This window comes from Salmo salar, chromosome ssa01 (assembly GCF_905237065.1).
Source record: "Salmo salar chromosome ssa01, Ssal_v3.1, whole genome shotgun sequence".
NCBI lineage: Eukaryota > Metazoa > Chordata > Actinopteri > Salmoniformes > Salmonidae > Salmo > Salmo salar.
The window spans coordinates 118,360,583-118,383,357 of NC_059442.1; the positions used below are offsets into that span (position 1 = coordinate 118,360,583).

The 22,775-nt window shown below is 42.1% G+C and overlaps 1 protein-coding gene across 1 annotated transcript in view; it reads left to right on the forward strand.

Annotated features, from left to right (window-relative positions):
• The window catches only part of ryr2a (ryanodine receptor 2a (cardiac)), an 812,428-nt gene that overhangs the window by 290,349 nt on the left and 499,304 nt on the right, over positions 1 to 22,775 (forward strand). The window contains exons 13-14 of the mRNA XM_045687844.1: positions 5,926 to 6,047; positions 6,847 to 7,030. Coding sequence (XP_045543800.1) covers positions 5,926 to 6,047; positions 6,847 to 7,030 — 306 coding nt within the window. The remainder of the gene's footprint in view (positions 1 to 5,925; positions 6,048 to 6,846; positions 7,031 to 22,775) is intronic.

Sequence of the window (22,775 nt, forward strand, 5' to 3'; positions counted from 1 at the left end):
TAATCACGTGATTCATAGACGCTACTGAATGAAAGTGCAACACACGGAAACCTAAATGAAAATGCAATAACAAGGAAGTGCATTGTAAATAGGCTGACACTATTCGCTAAATAGCAACCTTGTTTCGCTAAATTCCCCTGATGTGAATATAGCCACCTTGTTTCGCTAAATTCCCCTGACGTGAATAAAGCCACCTTGTTTCTCTAAATTCCCCTGAAGTGAATAAAGCCACCTTGTTTCTCTAAATTCCTCTGATGTGAATATAGCCACCTTGTTTCTCTAAATTCCCCTGAAGTGAATAAAGCCACCTTGTTTCTCTAAATTCCTCTGATTTGAATAAAGCCACCTTGTTTCTCTAAATTCCCCTGAAGTGAATAAAGCCACCTTGTTTCTCTAAATTCCCCTGAAGTGAATAAAGCCACCTTGTTTCTCTAAATTCCCCTGAAGTGAATAAAGCCACCTTGTTTCTCTAAATTCCCCTCAAGTGAATAAAGCCACCTTGTTTCTCTAAATTCCCCTCAAGTGAATAAAGCCACCTTGTTTCTCTAAATTCCCCTGAAGTGAATAAAGCCACCTTGTTTCTCTAAATGCCTCTGATGTGAATATAGCCACCTTGTTTCTCTAAATTCCCCTGATGGGAATAAAGCCACCTTGTTTCTCTAAATTCCCCTGATGGGAATAAAGCCACCTTGTTTCTCTAAATTCCCCTGAAGTGAATAAAGCCACCTTGTTTCTCTAAATTCCTCTGATGTGAATATAGCCACCTTGTTTCTCTAAATTCCCCTGAAGTGAATAAAGCCACATTGTTTCTCTAAATTCCTCTGATTTGAATAAAGCCACCTTGTTTCTCTAAATTCCCCTGAAGTGAATAAAGCCACCTTGTTTCTCTAAATTCCCCTGAAGTGAATAAAGCCACCTTGTTTCTCTAAATTCCCCTGAAGTGAATAAAGCCACCTTGTTTCTCTAAATTCCCCTGAAGTGAATAAAGCCACCTTGTTTCTCTAAATTCCCCTCAAGTGAATAAAGCCACCTTGTTTCTCTAAATGCCTCTGATGTGAATATAGCCACCTTGTTTCTCTAAATTCCCCTGATGGGAATAAAGCCACCTTGTTTCTCTAAATTCCCCTGATGTGAATATAGCCACCTTGTTTCTACAGTTAGTACCCGTAATGGGTATCCTGGGGTAAAGTATATACTTCCTACAGTAACCACCTCCTATTGGGTTTCCTGGGGTAACATGTCATCTCTTAAACGTGTAGGCCTTTTGTTACAGTTACCAACCCACTCGCTATGGGTTTCATTAGGTAAAATTCAACATTCATGAACATGAAATAACCAGGCCTTGAATCTTGAGCCTTGTTACAGTCTACCACCCATAAAGGGTTATCTGAGGTATAGCGTACCGGGTTACAGTCTACCACCCATAAAGGGTTATCTGAGGTATAGCGTAACGGGTTAAAGTCTACCACTCATAATGGGTTATCTGAGGTATAGCGTACCGGGTTACAGTCTACCACCCATAAAGTGTTATCTGAGGTATAGCGTACCGGGTTACAGTCTACCACCCATAAAGGGTTATCTGAGGTATAGCGTAACGGGTTACAGTCTACCACCCATAAATGGTTATCTGAGGTATAGCGTAATGGGTTACAGTCTACCACCCATAAAGGGTTATCTGAGATATAGCGTAACGGGTTACAGTCTACCACCCATAAAGGGTTATCTGAGGTATAGCGTACCGGGTTACAGTCTACCACCCATAAAGGGTTGTCTGAGGTATCGCGTAATGGGTTAAAGTCTACCACCCATAATGGGTTATCTGAGGTATAGCGTACCGGGTTACAGTCTACCACCCATAAAGGGTTATCTGAGGTATAGCGTAACAGGTTACAGTCTACCACCCATAAAGGGTTATCTGAGGTATAGCGTACCGGGTTACAGTCTACCACCCATAAAGGGTTGTCTGAGGTATCGCGTAATGGGTTAAAGTCTACCACCCATAATGGGTTATCTGAGGTATAGCGTACCGGGTTACAGTCTACCACCCATAAAGGGTTATCTGAGGTATAGCGTAACAGGTTACAGTCTACCACCCATAAAGGGTTATCTGAGGTATAGCGTACCGGGTTACAGTCTACCACCCATAAAGGGTTACCTGAGGTACAGCGTAACGGGTTACAGTCTACCACCCATAAAGGGTTATCTGAGATATAGAGTAACGGGTTACAGTCTACCACCCATAAAGGGTTATCTGAGGTACAGCGTACCGGGTTACAGTCTACCACCCATAAAGGGTTATCTGAGGCATAGCGTAACGGGTTACAGTCTACCACCCATAAAGGGTTATCTGAGGTATAGCGTACCGGGTTACAGTCTACCACCCATAAAGGGTTATCTGAGGTACAGCGTAACAGGTTACAGTCTGCCACCCATAAAGGGTTATCTGAGGTACAGCGTAACGGGTTACAGTCTACCACCCATAAAGGGTTATCTGAGATACAGCGTAACGGGTTACAGTCTTCCACCCATAAAGGGTTATCTGAGGTATAGCGTAATGGGTAAAGGGTTATCTGAGTATACGACCGGGTTACAGTCTACCACCCGTAAAGGGTTATCTGAGGTACAGTGTAACGGGTTACAGTCTACCACCCATAAAGGGTTATCTGAGGTACAGTGTAACAGGTTACAGTCTACCACCCATAAAGGGTTACCTGAGGTACAGTGTAACAGGTTACAGTCTACCACCCATAAAGGGTTACCTGAGGTACAGTGTAACGGGTTACAGCCTACCACCCATAAAGGGTTATCTGAGGTACAGCGTACCGGGTTACAGTCTACCACCCATAAAGGGTTATCAAAGGTATAGCGTAACGGGTTACAGTCTACCACCCGTAAAGGGTTACCTGAGGTACAGTGTAACGGGTTACAGTCTACCACCCATAAAGGGTTATCTGAGGTACAGTGTAACGGGTTACAGTCTACCACCCATAAAGGGTTATCTGAGGTACAGTGTAACAGGTTACAGTCTACCACCCATAAAGGGTTATCTGAGGTACAGCGTAACGGTTTACAGTCTACCACCCATAAAGGGTTATCTGAGGTACAGTGTAACGGGTTACAGTCTACCACCCATAAAGGGTTATCTGAGGTACAGTGTAACAGGTTACAGTCTACCACCCATAAAGGGTTATCTGAGGTACAGTGTAACGGGTTACAGTCTACCACCCATAAAGGGTTATCTGAGGTACAGTGTAACGGGTTACAGTCTACCACCCATAAAGGGTTATCTGAGATATAGAGTAACGGGTTACAGTCTACCACCCATAAAGGGTTATCTGAGGTATAGCGTACCGGGTTACAGTCTACCACCCATAAAGGGTTATCTGAGGCATAGCGTAACGGGTTACAGTCTACCACCAATAAAGGGTTATCTGAGGTATAGCGTACCGGGTTACAGTCTACCACCCATAAAGGGTTATCTGAGGTATAGCGTAACGGGTTACAGTCTACCACCCATAAAGGGTTATCTGAGGTATAGCGTACCGGGTTACAGTCTACCACCCATAAAGGGTTATCTGAGGCATAGCCTAACGGGTTACAGTCTACCACCAATAAAGGGTTATCTGAGGTATAGCGTACCGGGTTACAGTCTACCACCCATAAAGGGTTATCTGAGGTATAGCGTAACGGGTTACAGTCTGCCACCCATAAAGGGTTATCTGAGGTATAGCGTAACGGGTTACAGTCTACCACCCATAAAGGGTTATCTGAGGTATAGCGTACCGGGTTACAGTCTTCCACCCATAAAGGGTTATCTGAGGTATAGCGTAATGGGTAAAGGGTTATCTGAGGTATAGCGTACCGGGTTACAGTCTACCACCCATAAAGGGTTATCTGAGGTACAGCGTAACGGGTTACAGTCTACCACCCATAAAGGGTTATCTGAGGTACAGCGTAACAGGTTACATTGTACCACCCATAAAGGGTTATCTGAGGTACAGCGTACCGGGTTACAGTCTACCACCCATAAAGGGTTACCTGAGGTATAGCATAACGGGTTACAGCCTACCACCCATAAAGGGTTATCTGAGGTATAGCGTAACCGGGTTACAGTCTACCACCCATAAAGGGTTATCAAAGGTATAGTGTACCGGGTTACAGTCTACCACCCATAAAGGGTTATCTGAGGTATAGCGTAACAGGTTACAGTCTACCACCCATAAAGGGTTATCTGAGGTATAGCGTACCGGGTTACAGTCTACCACCCATAAAGGGTTATCTGAGGTATAGCGTAACGGGTTACAGTCTACCACCCATAAAGGGTTATCTGAGGTATAGCGTAACGGGTTACAGTCTACCACCCATAAAGGGTTATCTGAGGTATAGCGTAACGGGTTACAGTCTACCACCCATAAAGGGTTATCTGAGGTATAGCGTAACAGGTTATTGTCTACCACCCATAAAGGGTTATCTGAGGTATAGCGTACCGGGTTACAGTCTACCACCCATAAAGGGTTATCTGAGATATAGAGTAACGGGATACAGTCTACCACCCATAAAGGGTTATCTGAGGTATAGCGTACCGGGTTACAGTCTACCACCCATAAAGGGTTATCTGAGGCATAGCGTAACGGGTTACAGTCTACCACCAATAAAGGGTTATCTGAGGTATAGCGTACCGGGTTACAGTCTACCACCCATAAAGGGTTATCTGAGGTATAGCGTAACGGGTTACAGTCTGCCACCCATAAAGGGTTATCTGAGGTATAGCGTAACGGGTTACAGTCTACCACCCATAAAGGGTTATTTGAGATATAGCGTACCGGGTTACAGTGTTCCACCCATAAAGGGTTATCTGAGGTATAGCGTAATGGGTAAAGGGTTATCTGAGGTATAGCGTACCGGGTTACAGTCTACCACCCATAAAGGGTTATCTGAGGTATAGCGTAATGGGTTACAGTCTACCACCCATAAAGGGTTATCTGAGGTATAGCGTAACAGGTTACATTGTACCACCCATAAAGGGTTATCTGAGGTATAGCGTACCGGGTTACAGTCTACCACCCATAAAGGGTTACCTGAGGTATAGCATAATGGGTTACAGCCTACCACCCATAAAGGGTTATCTGAGGTATAGCGTACCGGGTTACAGTCTACCACCCATAAAGGGTTATCAAAGGTATAGCGTACCGGGTTACAGTCTACCACCCATAAAGGGTTATCTGAGGTATAGCGTAACGGGTTACAGTCTACCACCCATAAAGGGTTATCTGAGGTATAGCGTACCGGGTTACAGTCTACCACCCATAAAGGGTTATCTGAGGTATAGCATAACGGGTTACAGTCTACCACCCATAAAGGGTTATCTGAGGTATAGCGTAACGGTTTACAGTCTACCACCCATAAAGGGTTATCTGAGGTATAGCGTAACGGGTTACAGTCTACCACCCATAAAGGGTTATCTGAGGTATAGCGTAACGGGTTAAAGTCTACCACCCATAAAGGGTTATCTAAGGTATTGTGCTTGGCTTTGGACCTGCTCATTAAATGAACAAGGTCCCTGTGAATCAGATGGTGTGTTAGACCTCCCGTTATGTCTCAATGCTAAGCTAACAGTGTCAGAAAACCTCCCGTTATGTCTCAATGCTAAGCTAACAGTGTCAGAAAACCTCCCGTTCTGTCTCAATGCTAAGCTAACAGTGTCAGAAACCTCCCGTTCTGTCTCAATGCTAAGCTAACATTGTCAGAAACCTCCCGTTCTGTCTCAATGCTAAGCTAACAGTGTCAGAAACCTCCCGTTCTGTCTCAATGCTAAGCTAACATTGTCAGAAACCTCCCGTTCTGTCTCAATGCTAAGCTAACATTGTCAGAAACCTCCCGTTCTGTCTGTGTCTGCAGAACGTGACAACAATGTGTCTGTTTCAGGCCATCATGCACCACGAGGGTCACATGGACGATGGGCTGACCCTGTCCCGCTCGCAGCACGAGGAGTCCCGCACCGCACGGGTCATACGCAGTACTGTCTTCCTGTTCAACCGATTCATCAGGTGGGGATACACACTACATGCACAGCTCAATGGGGACACACCTTCCAGAAGGTTGTTGAGAGAAGATAAACCCAGATTTCAATGACAGATTATCACTAGCACACACATACAGTTGCCTACATACACACTGCTACCTTGACTACTTCTTTACACTGAATGATGTATTGCTTGTACCTGTGGAAACCTTAACATTCCACTTAAGTTAGATCAATTGAACCGTTGGATCAATATGTGAAATGAGACACTTTATATCTGACTTAACAACGTCTTCTTCTCTCTGTGTGTTCCAGGGGTCTGGACACCCTCCATAACGTCTCTCTCTCTCTCTGTGTTCCAGGGGTCTGGACACCCTCCTTAACATCTCTCTCTCTCTCTCTGTGTTCCAGGGGTCTGGACACCCTCAGTAACTTCTCTCTCTCTGTGTGTTCCAGGGGTCTGGACACCCTCAGTAACTTCTCTCTCTCTCTGTGTGTGTTCCAGGGGTCTGGACACCCTCAGTAACTTCTCTCTCTCTGTGTGTTCCAGGGGTCTGGACACCCTCAGTAACGTCTCTCTCTCTCTCTGTGGGTTCCAGGGGTCTGGACACCCTCAGTAACTTCTCTCTCTCTGTGTGTTCCAGGGGTCTGGACACCCTCCATAACGTCTCTCTCTCTCTCTGTGTGTTCCAGGGGTCTGGACACCCTCAGTAACGTCTCTCTGTGTGTGTTCCAGGGGTCTGGACACCCTCAGTAACTTCTCTCTCTCTGTGTGTTCCAGGGGTCTGGACACCCTCCGTAACATCTCTCTCTGTGTGTTCCAGGGGTCTGGACACCCTCAGTAAAAAAGGAAAGACCTCGACACTCGACCTGCCGATCGAGTCGGTCAGTTTGAGTCTGCAGGATCTGATTGGCTACTTCCAGCCTCCTGACGAGCATCTGGAGCACGAGGACAAACAGAACCGCCTCCGAGCCCTGAAGAACCGACAGAACCTCTTCCAGGAAGAGGTAGAGAACAAAGAGCATGCTGGGGGTTATATTCCACATCAGCAGGGACAAGGGGAAGTTTCTACACAAAACATTTACTTACTTAGGCCTCATCGTGCCAAGTGGTGCGTAAAGCCTTGATAAAGTCCCTCCATTTCTTCCTGTCCTGGGCTATTTTAGTGTTTCACTCAAGAGAGCAGTCATAACACTGCAGGTCACACCCCCTTGTTTCTCCATCTCTCCTGTTAAATGAAGAGAGAGCAGTCATAACACTGCAGGTCACGCCCCCTGTTTCTCCGTCTCTCCTGTTAAATGAAGAGAGAGCAGTCGTAACACTGCAGGTCACACCCTCCTGTTTCTCCGTCTCTCCTGTTAAATGAAGAGAGAGCAGTCATAACACTGCAGGTCACACCCCCTGTTTCTCCATCTCTCCTGTTAAATGAAGAGAGAGCAGTCATAACACTGCAAATCACACCCCCTTCTTTCTCCGTCTCTCCTGTTAAATGAAGAGAGAGCAGTCATAACACTGCAGGTCACACCCTCCTGTTTCTCCGTCTCTCCTGTTAAATGAAGAGAGAGCAGTCATAACACTGCAGGTCACACCCCCTGTTTCTACGTCTCTCCTGTTAAATGAAGAGAGAGCAATCATAACACTGCAAATCACACCCCCTTCTTTCTCCGTCTCTCCTGTTAAATGAAGAGAGAGCAGTCATAACACTGCAGGTCACACCCCTGTTTCTCCATCTCTCCTGTTAAATGAAGAGAGAGCAGTCATAACACTGCAGGTCACACCCCCTGTTTCTCCGTCTCTCCTGTTAAATGAAGAGAGAGCAGTCATAACACTGCAGGTCACGCCCCCTGTTTCTCCGTCTCTCCTGTTAAATGAAGAGAGAGCAGTCATAACACTGCAAATCACACCCCCTTCTTTCTCCGTCTCTCCTGTTAAATGAAGAGAGAGCAGTCATAACACTGCAGGTCACACCCTCCTGTTTCTCCGTCTCTCCTGTTAAATGAAGAGAGAGCAGTCATAACACTGCAGGTCACACCCCCTGTTTCTACGTCTCTCCTGTTAAATGAAGAGAGAGCAATCATAACACTCCAAATCACACCCCCTTCTTTCTCCGTCTCTCCTGTTAAATGAAGAGAGAGCAGTCATAACACTGCAGGTCACACCCCTGTTTCTCCATCTCTCCTGTTAAATGAAGAGAGAGCAGTCATAACACTGCAGGTCACACCCCCTGTTTCTCCGTCTCTCCTGTTAAATGAAGAGAGAGCAGTCATAACACTGCAGGTCACGCCCCCTGTTTCTCCGTCTCTCCTGTTAAATGAAGTGTTAGACAGCATCTGTACTGATGTGCTGTGTAGGGCACCAGCTGGTGTAAAACACTAAGCTGTGTTACTGCAGTACTGGAGAACCAGATGGTGTCCCCCCCAGGCATCAGCTGGCGTTAACTTAATATACTAGTTCTCCCACGGTTAGTTGTGTTGTGAGGATCGACTGCCCTGACCCTCGACGTCGCCGCTCTGTAATTCCATATTTAAAGTCAGCGGTGCAGTATCGTTCAGGTCTCATCAGTGTCATGGTTCAGGGACCAGACTTCTCTGCTTTTGCCTTGTTCATGGCTTTTACAGTGCCTCGAAACATTCGCCAAGCTACTACAGTTACTACAGGGCCACATGTAAATATCAACGTGTTACTACAGGGCCATGTAAATATCAACGTGTTACTACAGGGCCATGTAAGTATCAACGTGTTACTACAGGGCCATGTAAATATCAACGTGTTACTACAGGGCCATGTAAATATCAATGTGTTACTACAGGGCCATGTAAATATCAACGTGTTACTACAGGGCCATGTAAATATCAACGTGTTACTACAGGGCCATGTAAATATCAACGTGTTACTACAGGCCATGTAAATATCAACGTGTTACTACAGGGCCATGTAAATATCAACATGTTACTACAGGGCCATGTAAATATCAACGTGTTACTACAGGGCCATGTAAATATCAACGTGTTACTACAGGGCCATGTAAATATCAACGTGTTACTACAGGGCCATGTAAATATCAACGTGTTACTACAGAAACATGTAAATATCAACGTGTTTCTAAAGGCCATGTAAATATCAACGTGTTACTACAGGCCATGTAAATATCAACGCGTTACTACAGGGCCATGTAAATATCAACGTGTTACTACAGGGACACATGTAAATATCAACGTGTTACTACAGGGCCATGTAAATATCAACATGTTACTACAGGCCATGTAAATATCAATGTGTTACTACAGGGTCATGTAAATATCAACGTGTTACTACAGGGTCATGTAAATATCAACGTGTTACTACAGGGCCATGTAAATATCAACGTGTTACTACAGGGCCATGTAAATATCAACGTATTACTACAGGGCCATGTAAATATCAACGTGTTACTACAGGGCCATGTAAATATCAACGTGTTACTACAGGGCCATGTAAATATCAACGTGTTACTACAGGGCCATGTAAATATCAACGTGTTACTACAGGGCCATGTAAATATCAACGTGTTACTACAGGGCCATGTAAATATCAACGTGTTACTACAGGCCATGTAAATATCAACGTGTTACTACATGGACACATGTAAATATCAACGTGTTACTACAGGGACACATGTAAATATCAACGTGTTACTACAGGGCCATGTAAATATCAACGTGTTACTACAGGGCCATGTAAATATCAACGTGTTACTACAGGCCATGTATATATAAACGTGTTACTACAGGGCCATGTAAATATCAACGTGTTACTACAGGGCCATGTAAATATCAACGTGTTACTACAGGGCCATGTAAATATCAATGTGTTACGAGAGGGCCATGTAAATATCAACGTGTTACTACAGGGCCATGTAAATATCAACATGTTACTACAGGCCATGTAAATATCAATGTGTTACTACAGGCCATGTAAATATCAACGTGTTACTACAGGGCCATGTAAATATCAACGTGTTACTACAGGCCATGTAAATATCAACGCGTTACTACAGGGCCATGTAAATATCAACGTGTTACTACAGGGACACATGTAAATATCAACGTGTTACTACAGGGCCATGTAAATATCAACATGTTACTACAGGCCATGTAAATATCAATGTGTTACTACAGGGCCATGTAAATATCAACGTGTTACTACAGAAACATGTAAATATCAACGTGTTTCTAAAGGCCATGTAAATATCAACGTGTTACTACAGGCCATGTAAATATCAACGCGTTACTACAGGGCCATGTAAATATCAACGTGTTACTACAGGGACACATGTAAATATCAACGTGTTACTACAGGGCCATGTAAATATCAACATGTTACTACAGGCCATGTAAATATCAATGTGTTACTACAGGGTCATGTAAATATCAACGTGTTACTACAGGGTCATGTAAATATCAACGTGTTACTACAGGGCCATGTAAATATCAACGTGTTACTACAGGGCCATGTAAATATCAACGTGTTACTACAGGGCCATGTAAATATCAACGTGTTACTACAGGGCCATGTAAATATCAACGTGTTACTACAGGGCCATGTAAATATCAACGTGTTACTACAGGGCCATGTAAATATCAACGTGTTACTACAGGGCCATGTAAATATCAACGTGTTACTACAGGGCCATGTAAATATCAACGTGTTACTACAGGGCCATGTAAATTTCAAAGTGTTACTACAGGCCATGTAAATATCAACGTGTTACTACATGGACACATGTAAATATCAACGTGTTACTACAGGGACACATGTAAATATCAACGTGTTACTACAGGGCCATGTAAATATCAACGTGTTACTACAGGGCCATGTAAATATCAACGTGTTACTACAGGCCATGTAAATATCAACGTGTTACTACAGGGCCATGTAAATATCAACGTGTTACTACAGGGCCATGTAAATATCAACGTGTTACTACAGGGCCATGTAAATATCAACGTGTTACTACAGGGCCATGTAAATATCAACGTGTTACTACAGGGCCAAGTAAATATCAACGTGTTACTACAGGGCCATGTAAATATCAACGTGTTACTACAGGGCCATGTAAATATCAATGTGTTACTACAGGGCCATGTAAATATCAACGTGTTACTACAGGGCCATGTAAATATCAACATGTTACTACAGGCCATGTAAATATCAACGTGTTACTACAGGGCCATGTAAATATCAACGTGTTACTACAGGGCCATGTAAATATCAACGTGTTACTACAGGCCATGTAAATATCAACGCGTTACTACAGGGCCATGTAAATATCAACGTGTTACTACAGGGACACATGTAAATATCAACGTGTTACTACAGGGCCATGTAAATATCAACGTGTTACTACAGGGCCATGTAAATATCAACGTGTTACTACAGGGCCATGTAAATATCAACGTGTTACTACAGGGGCCATGTAAATATCAACGTGTTACTACAGGGCCAAGTAAATATCAACGTGTTACTACAGGGCCATGTAAATATCAACGTGTTACTACAGGGCCATGTAAATATCAACGTGTTACTACAGGGCCATGTAAATATCAACGTGTTACTACAGGGCCATGTAAATATCAACATGTTACTACAGGCCATGTAAATATCAACGTGTTACTACAGGGCCATGTAAATATCAACGTGTTACTACAGGGCCATGTAAATATCAACGTGTTACTACAGGGCCATGTAAATATCAACGTGTTACTACAGGGCCATGTAAATATCAACGTGTTACTACAGGGCCATGTAAATATCAACGTGTTACTACAGGGCCATGTAAATATCAACGTGTTACTACAGGGCCATGTAAATATCAACGTGTTACTACAGGGCCATGTAAATATCAACGTGTTACTACAGGGCCATGTAAATATCAACGTGTTACTACAGGGCCATGTAAATATCAACGTGTTACTACAGGCCATGTAAATATCAACGTGTTACTACAGGGCCATGTAAATATCAACGTGTTACTACAGGGCCATGTAAATATCAACGTGTTACTACAGGGCCATGTAAATATCAACGTGTTACTACAGGGCCATGTAAATATCAACGTGTTACTACAGGGCCATGTAAATATCAACGTGTTACTACAGGGCCATGTAAATATCAACGTGTTACTACAGGGCCATGTAAATATCAACGTGTTACTACAGGGCCATGTAAATATCAACGTGTTACTACAGGGCCATGTAAATATCAACGTGTTACTACAGGGCCATGTAAATATCAACGTGTTACTACAGGGCCATGTAAATATCAACGTGTTACTACAGGGCCATGTAAATATCAACGTGTTACTACAGGGCCATGTAAATATCAACGTGTTACTACAGGGCCATGTAAATATCAACGTGTTACTACAGGGCCATGTAAATATCAACGTGTTACTACAGGGCCATGTAAATATCAACGTGTTACTACAGGGCCATGTAAATATCAACGTGTTACTACAGGGCCATGTAAATATCAACGTGTTACTACAGGGCCATGTAAATATCAACGTGTTACTACAGGGCCATGTAAATATCAACGTGTTACTACAGGGCCATGTAAATATCAACGTGTTACTACAGGGCCATGTAAATATCAACGTGTTACTACAGGGCCATGTAAATATCAACGTGTTACTACAGGGCCATGTAAATATCAACTTGTTACTACAGGGCCATGTAAATATCAACGTGTTACTACAGGGCCATGTAAATATCAACGTGTTACTACAGGGCCATGTAAATATCAACGTGTTACTACAGGGCCATGTAAATATCAATGTGTTACTACAGGGCCATGTAAATATCAACGTGTTACTACAGGGCCATGTAAATATCAACGTGTTACTACAGGGCCATGTATATATCAACGTGTTACTACAGGGCCATGTAAATATCAACGTGTTACTACAGGGCCATGTAAATATCAACGTGTTACTACAGGGCCATGTAAATATCAACGCGTTACTACAGGGCCATGTAAATATCAACGCGTTACTACAGGGCCATGTAAATATCAACGTGTTACTACAGGGCCATGTAAATATCAACGTGTTACTACAGGGCCATGTAAATATCAACGTGTTACTACAGGGCCATGTAAATATCAACGTGTTACTACAGGGCCATGTAAATATCAACGTGTTACTACAGGGCCATGTAAATATCAACGTGTTACTACAGGGCCATGTAAATATCAACGTGTTACTACAGGGCCATGTAAATATCAACGTGTTACTACAGGGCCATGTAAATATCAACGTGTTACTACAGGGCCATGTAAATATCAACGTGTTACTACAGGGCCATGTAAATATCAACGTGTTACTACAGGGCCATGTAAATATCAACGTGTTACTACAGGGCCATGTAAATATCAACGTGTTACTACAGGGCCATGTAAATATCAACGTGTTACTACAGGGCCATGTAAATATCAACGTGTTACTACAGGGCCATGTAAATATCAACGTGTTACTACAGGGCCATGTAAATATCAACGTGTTACTACAGGGCCATGTAAATATCAACGTGTTACTACAGGGCCATGTAAATATCAACGTGTTACTACAGGGCCATGTAAATATCAACGTGTTACTACAGGGCCATGTAAATATCAACGTGTTACTACAGGGCCATGTAAATATCAACGTGTTACTACAGGGCCATGTAAATATCAACGTGTTACTACAGGGCCATGTAAATATCAACGTGTTACTACAGGGCCATGTAAATATCAACGTGTTACTACAGGGCCATGTAAATATCAACGTGTTACTACAGGGCCATGTAAATATCAACGTGTTACTACAGGGCCATGTAAATATCAACGTGTTACTACAGGGCCATGTAAATATCAACGTGTTACTACAGGCCATGTAAATATCAACGTGTTACTACAGGGCCATGTAAATATCAACGTGTTACTACAGGGCCATGTAAATATCAACGTGTTACTACAGGGCCATGTAAATATCAACGTGTTACTACAGGGCCATGTAAATATCAACGTGTTACTACAGGGCCATGTAAATATCAACGTGTTACTACAGGGCCATGTAAATATCAACGTGTTACTACAGGGCCATGTAAATATCAACGTGTTACTACAGGGCCATGTAAATATCAACGTGTTACTACAGGGCCATGTAAATATCAACGTGTTACTACAGGGCCATGTAAATATCAACGTGTTACTACAGGGCCATGTAAATATCAACGTGTTACTACAGGGCCATGTAAATATCAACGTGTTACTACAGGGCCATGTAAATATCAACGTGTTACTACAGGGCCATGTAAATATCAACGTGTTACTACAGGGCCATGTAAATATCAACGTGTTACTACAGGGCCATGTAAATATCAACGTGTTACTACAGGGCCATGTAAATATCAACGTGTTACTACAGGGCCATGTAAATATCAACGTGTTACTACAGGGCCATGTAAATATCAACGTGTTACTACAGGGCCATGTAAATATCAACGTGTTACTACAGGGCCATGTAAATATCAACGTGTTACTACAGGGCCATGTAAATATCAACGTGTTACTACAGGGCCATGTAAATATCAACGTGTTACTACAGGGCCATGTAAATATCAACGTGTTACTACAGGGCCATGTAAATATCAACGTGTTACTACAGGCCATGTAAATATCAACGTGTTACTACAGGGCCATGTAAATATCAACGTGTTACTACAGGGCCATGTAAATATCAACGTGTTACTACAGGGCCATGTAAATATCAACGTGTTACTACAGGGCCATGTAAATATCAACGTGTTACTACAGGGCCATGTAAATATCAACGTGTTACTACAGGGCCATGTAAATATCAACGTGTTACTACAGGGCCATGTAAATATCAACGTGTTACTACAGGGCCATGTAAATATCAACGTGTTACTACAGGGCCATGTAAATATCAACGTGTTACTACAGGGCCATGTAAATATCAACGTGTTACTACAGGGCCATGTAAATATCAACGTGTTACTACAGGGCCATGTAAATATCAACGTGTTACTACAGGGCCATGTAAATATCAACGTGTTACTACAGGGCCATGTAAATATCAACGTGTTACTACAGGGCCATGTAAATATCAACGTGTTACTACAGGGCCATGTAAATATCAACGTGTTACTACAGGGCCATGTAAATATCAACGTGTTACTACAGGGCCATGTAAATATCAACGTGTTACTACAGGGCCATGTAAATATCAACGTGTTACTACAGGGCCATGTAAATATCAACGTGTTACTACAGGGCCATGTAAATATCAACGTGTTACTACAGGGCCATGTAAATATCAACGTGTTACTACAGGGCCATGTAAATATCAACGTGTTACTACAGGGCCATGTAAATATCAACGTGTTACTACAGGGCCATGTAAATATCAACGTGTTACTACAGGGCCATGTAAATATCAACGTGTTACTACAGGGCCATGTAAATATCAACGTGTTACTACAGGGCCATGTAAATATCAACGTGTTACTACAGGGCCATGTAAATATCAACGTGTTACTACAGGGCCATGTAAATATCAACGTGTTACTACAGGGCCATGTAAATATCAACGTGTTACTACAGGGCCATGTAAATATCAACGTGTTACTACAGGGCCATGTAAATATCAACGTGTTACTACAGGGCCATGTAAATATCAACGTGTTACTACAGGGCCATGTAAATATCAACGTGTTACTACAGGGCCATGTAAATATCAACGTGTTACTACAGGGCCATGTAAATATCAACGTGTTACTACAGGGCCATGTAAATATCAACGTGTTACTACAGGCCATGTAAATATCAACGTGTTACTACAGGGCCATGTAAATATCAACGTGTTACTACAGGGCCATGTAAATATCAACGTGTTACTACAGGGCCATGTAAATATCAACGTGTTACTACAGGGCCATGTAAATATCAACGTGTTACTACAGGGCCATGTAAATATCAACGTGTTACTACAGGGCCATGTAAATATCAACGTGTTACTACAGGGCCATGTAAATATCAACGTGTTACTACAGGGCCATGTAAATATCAACGTGTTACTACAGGGCCATGTAAATATCAACGTGTTACTACAGGGCCATGTAAATATCAACGTGTTACTACAGGGCCATGTAAATATCAACGTGTTACTACAGGGCCATGTAAATATCAACGTGTTACTACAGGGCCATGTAAATATCAACGTGTTACTACAGGGCCATGTAAATATCAACGTGTTACTACAGGGCCATGTAAATATCAACGTGTTACTACAGGGCCATGTAAATATCAACGTGTTACTACAGGGCCATGTAAATATCAACGTGTTACTACAGGGCCATGTAAATATCAACGTGTTACTACAGGGCCATGTAAATATCAACGTGTTACTACAGGGCCATGTAAATATCAACGTGTTACTACAGGGCCATGTAAATATCAACGTGTTACTACAGGGCCATGTAAATATCAACGTGTTACTACAGGGCCATGTAAATATCAACGTGTTACTACAGGGCCATGTAAATATCAACGTGTTACTACAGGGCCATGTAAATATCAACGTGTTACTACAGGGCCATGTAAATATCAACGTGTTACTACAGGGCCATGTAAATATCAACGTGTTACTACAGGGCCATGTAAATATCAACGTGTTACTACAGGGCCATGTAAATATCAACGTGTTACTACAGGGCCATGTAAATATCAACGTGTTACTACAGGGCCATGTAAATATCAACGTGTTACTACAGGGCCATGTAAATATCAACGTGTTACTACAGGGCCATGTAAATATCAACGTGTTACTACAGGGCCATGTAAATATCAACGTGTTACTACAGGGCCATGTAAATATCAACGTGTTACTACAGGGCCATGTAAATATCAACGTGTTACTACAGGGCCATGTAAATATCAACGTGTTACTACAGGGCCATGTAAATATCAACGTGTTACTACAGGGCCATGTAAATATCAACGTGTTACTACAGGGCCATGTAAATATCAACGTGTTACTACAGGGCCATGTAAATATCAACGTGTTACTACAGGCCATGTAAATATCAACGTGTTACTACAGGGCCATGTAAATATCAACGTGTTACTACAGGGCCATGTAAATATCAACGTGTTACTACAGGGCCATGTAAATATCAACGTGTTACTACAGGGCCATGTAAATATCAACGTGTTACTACAGGGCCATGTAAATATCAACGTGTTACTACAGGGCCATGTAAATATCAACGTGTTACTACAGGGCCATGTAAATATCAACGTGTTACTACAGGGCCATGTAAATATCAACGTGTTACTACAGGGCCATGTAAATATCAACGTGTTACTACAGGGCCATGTAAATATCAACGTGTTACTACAGGGCCATGTAAATATCAACGTGTTACTACAGGGCCATGTAAATATCAACGTGTTACTACAGGGCCATGTAAATATCAACGTGTTACTACAGGGCCATGTAAATATCAACGTGTTACTACAGGGCCATGTAAATATCAACGTGTTACTACAGGGCCATGTAAATATCAACGTGTTACTACAGGGCCATGTAAATATCAACGTGTTACTACAGGGCCATGTAAATATCAACGTGTTACTACAGGGCCATGTAAATATCAACGTGTTACTACAGGGCCATGTAAATATCAACGTGTTACTACAGGGCCATGTAAATATCAACGTGTTACTACAGGGCCATGTAAATATCAACGTGTTACTACAGGGCCATGTAAATATCAACGTGTTACTACAGGGCCATGTAAATATCAACGTGTTACTACAGGGCCATGTAAATATCAACGTGTTACTACAGGGCCATGTAAATATCAACGTGTTACTACAGGGCCATGTAAATATCAACGTGTTACTACAGGGCCATGTAAATATCAACGTGTTACTACAGGGCCATGTAAATATCAACGTGTTACTACAGGGCCATGTAAATATCAACGTGTTACTACAGGGCCATGTAAATATCAACGTGTTACTACAGGGCCATGTAAATATCAACGTGTTACTACAGGGCCATGTAAATATCAACGTGTTACTACAGGGCCATGTAAATATCAACGTGTTACTACAGGGCCATGTAAATATCAACGTGTTACTACAGGGCCATGTAAATATCAACGTGTTACTACAGGGCCATGTAAATATCAACGTGTTACTACAGGGCCATGTAAATATCAACGTGTTACTACAGGGCCATGTAAATATCAACGTGTTACTACAGGGCCATGTAAATATCAACGTGTTACTACAGGGCCATGTAAATATCAACGTGTTACTACAGGGCCATGTAAATATCAACGTGTTACTACAGGGCCATGTAAATATCAACGTGTTACTACAGGGCCATGTAAATATCAACGTGTTACTACAGGGCCATGTAAATATCAACGTGTTACTACAGGGCCATGTAAATATCAACGTGTTACTACAGGGCCATGTAAATATCAACGTGTTACTACAGGGCCATGTAAATATCAACGTGTTACTACAGGGCCATGTAAATATCAACGTGTTACTACAGGGCCATGTAAATATCAACGTGTTACTACAGGGCCATGTAAATATCAACGTGTTACTACAGGGCCATGTAAATATCAACGTGTTACTACAGGGCCATGTAAATATCAACGTGTTACTACAGGGCCATGTAAATATCAACGTGTTACTACAGGGCCATGTAAATATCAACGTGTTACTACAGGGCCATGTAAATATCAACGTGTTACTACAGGGCCATGTAAATATCAACGTGTTACTACAGGGCCATGTAAATATCAACGTGTTACTACAGGGCCATGTAAATATCAACGTGTTACTACAGGGCCATGTAAATATCAACGTGTTACTACAGGGCCATGTAAATATCAACGTGTTACTACAGGGCCATGTAAATATCAACGTGTTACTACAGGGCCATGTAAATATCAACGTGTTACTACAGGGCCATGTAAATATCAACGTGTTACTACAGGGCCATGTAAATATCAACGTGTTACTACAGGGCCATGTAAATATCAACGTGTTACTACAGGGCCATGTAAATATCAACGTGTTACTACAGGGCCATGTAAATATCAACGTGTTACTACAGGGCCATGTAAATATCAACGTGTTACTACAGGGCCATGTAAATATCAACGTGTTACTACAGGGCCATGTAAATATCAACGTGTTACTACAGGGCCATGTAAATATCAACGTGTTACTACAGGGCCATGTAAATATCAACGTGTTACTACAGGGCCATGTAAATATCAACGTGTTACTACAGGGCCATGTAAATATCAACGTGTTACTACAGGGCCATGTAAATATCAACGTGTTACTACAGGGCCATGTAAATATCAACGTGTTACTACAGGGCCATGTAAATATCAACGTGTTACTACAGGGCCATGTAAATATCAACGTGTTACTACAGGGCCATGTAAATATCAACGTGTTACTACAGGGCCATGTAAATATCAACGTGTTACTACAGGGCCATGTAAATATCAACGTGTTACTACAGGGCCATGTAAATATCAACGTGTTACTACAGGGCCATGTAAATATCAACGCGTGTTACTACAGGGCCATGTAAATATCAACGTGTTACTACAGGGCCATGTAAATATCAACGTGTTACTACAGGGCCATGTAAATATCAACGTGTTACTACAGGGCCATGTAAATATCAACGTGTTACTACAGGGCCATGTAAATATCAACGTGTTACTACAGGGCCATGTAAATATCAACGTGTTACTACAGGGCCATGTAAATATCAACGTGTTACTACAGGGCCATGTAAATATCAACGTGTTACTACAGGGCCATGTAAATATCAACGTGTTACTACAGGGCCATGTAAATATCAACGTGTTACTACAGGGCCATGTAAATATCAACGTGTTACTACAGGGCCATGTAAATATCAACGTGTTACTACAGGGCCATGTAAATATCAACGTGTTACTACAGGGCCATGTAAATATCAACGTGTTACTACAGGGCCATGTAAATATCAACGTGTTACTACAGGGCCATGTAAATATCAACGTGTTACTACAGGGCCATGTAAATATCAACGTGTTACTACAGGGCCATGTAAATATCAACGTGTTACTACAGGGCCATGTAAATATCAACGTGTTACTACAGGGCCATGTAAATATCAACGTGTTACTACAGGGCCATGTAAATATCAACGTGTTACTACAGGGCCATGTAAATATCAACGTGTTACTACAGGGCCATGTAAATATCAACGTGTTACTACAGGGCCATGTAAATATCAACGTGTTACTACAGGGCCATGTAAATATCAACGTGTTACTACAGGGCCATGTAAATATCAACGTGTTACTACAGGGCCATGTAAATATCAACGTGTTACTACAGGGCCATGTAAATATCAACGTGTTACTACAGGGCCATGTAAATATCAACGTGTTACTACAGGGCCATGTAAATATCAACGTGTTACTACAGGGCCATGTAAATATCAACGTGTTACTACAGGGCCATGTAAATATCAACGTGTTACTACAGGGCCATGTAAATATCAACGTGTTACTACAGGGCCATGTAAATATCAACGTGTTACTACAGGGCCATGTAAATATCAACGTGTTACTACAGGGCCATGTAAATATCAACGTGTTACTACAGGGCCATGTAAATATCAACGTGTTACTACAGGGCCATGTAAATATCAACGTGTTACTACAGGGCCATGTAAATATCAACGTGTTACTACAGGGCCATGTAAATATCAACGTGTTACTACAGGGCCATGTAAATATCAACGTGTTACTACAGGGCCATGTAAATATCAACGTGTTACTACAGGCCATGTAAATATCAACGTGTTACTACAGGGCCATGTAAATATCAACGTGTTACTACAGGCCATGTAAATATCAACGTGTTACTACAGGGCCATGTAAATATCAACGTGTTACTACAGGGCCATGTAAATATCAACGTGTTACTACAGGGCCATGTAAATATCAACGTGTTACTACAGGGCCATGTAAATATCAACGTGTTACTACAGGGCCATGTAAATATCAACGTGTTACTACAGGGCCATGTAAATATCAACGTGTTACTACAGGGCCATGTAAATATCAACGTGTTACTACAGGGCCATGTAAATATCAACGTGTTACTACAGGGCCATGTAAATATCAACGTGTTACTACAGGGCCATGTAAATATCAACGTGTTACTACAGGGCCATGTAAATATCAACGTGTTACTACAGGGCCATGTAAATATCAACGTGTTACTACAGGGCCATGTAAATATCAACGTGTTACTACAGGGCCATGTAAATATCAACGTGTTACTACAGGGCCATGTAAATATCAACGTGTTACTACAGGGCCATGTAAATATCAACGTGTTACTACAGGGCCATGTAAATATCAACGTGTTACTACAGGGCCATGTAAATATCAACGTGTTACTACAGGGCCATGTAAATATCAACGTGTTACTACAGGGCCATGTAAATATCAACGTGTTACTACAGGCCATGTAAATATCAACGTGTTACTACAGGCCATGTAAATATCAACGTGTTACTACAGGGCCATGTAAATATCAACGTGTTACTACAGGGCCATGTAAATATCAACGTGTTACTACAGGGCCATGTAAATATCAACGTGTTACTACAGGGCCATGTAAATATCAACGTGTTACTACAGGGCCATGTAAATATCAACGTGTTACTACAGGGCCATGTAAATATCAACGTGTTACTACAGGGCCATGTAAATATCAACGTGTTACTACAGGGCCATGTAAATATCAACGTGTTACTACAGGGCCATGTAAATATCAACGTGTTACTACAGGGCCATGTAAATATCAACGTGTTACTACAGGGCCATGTAAATATCAACGTGTTACTACAGGGCCATGTAAATATCAACGTGTTACTACAGGGCCATGTAAATATCAACGTGTTACTACAGGGCCATGTAAATATCAACGTGTTACTACAGGGCCATGTAAATATCAACGTGTTACTACAGGGCCATGTAAATATCAACGTGTTACTACAGGGCCATGTAAATATCAACGTGTTACTACAGGCCATGTAAATATCAACGTGTTACTACAGGGCCATGTAAATATCAACGTGTTACTACAGGGCCATGTAAATATCAACGTGTTACTACAGGGCCATGTAAATATCAACGTGTTACTACAGGGCCATGTAAATATCAACGTGTTACTACAGGGCCATGTAAATATCAACGTGTTACTACAGGGCCATGTAAATATCAACGTGTTACTACAGGGCCATGTAAATATCAACGTGTTACTACAGGGCCATGTAAATATCAACGTGTTACTACAGGGCCATGTAAATATCAACGTGTTACTACAGGGCCATGTAAATATCAACGTGTTACTACAGGGCCATGTAAATATCAACGTGTTACTACAGGGCCATGTAAATATCAACGTGTTACTACAGGGCCATGTAAATATCAACGTGTTACTACAGGGCCATGTAAATATCAACGTGTTACTACAGGGCCATGTAAATATCAACGTGTTACTACAGGGCCATGTAAATATCAACGTGTTACTACAGGGCCATGTAAATATCAACGTGTTACTACAGGGCCATGTAAATATCAACGTGTTACTACAGGG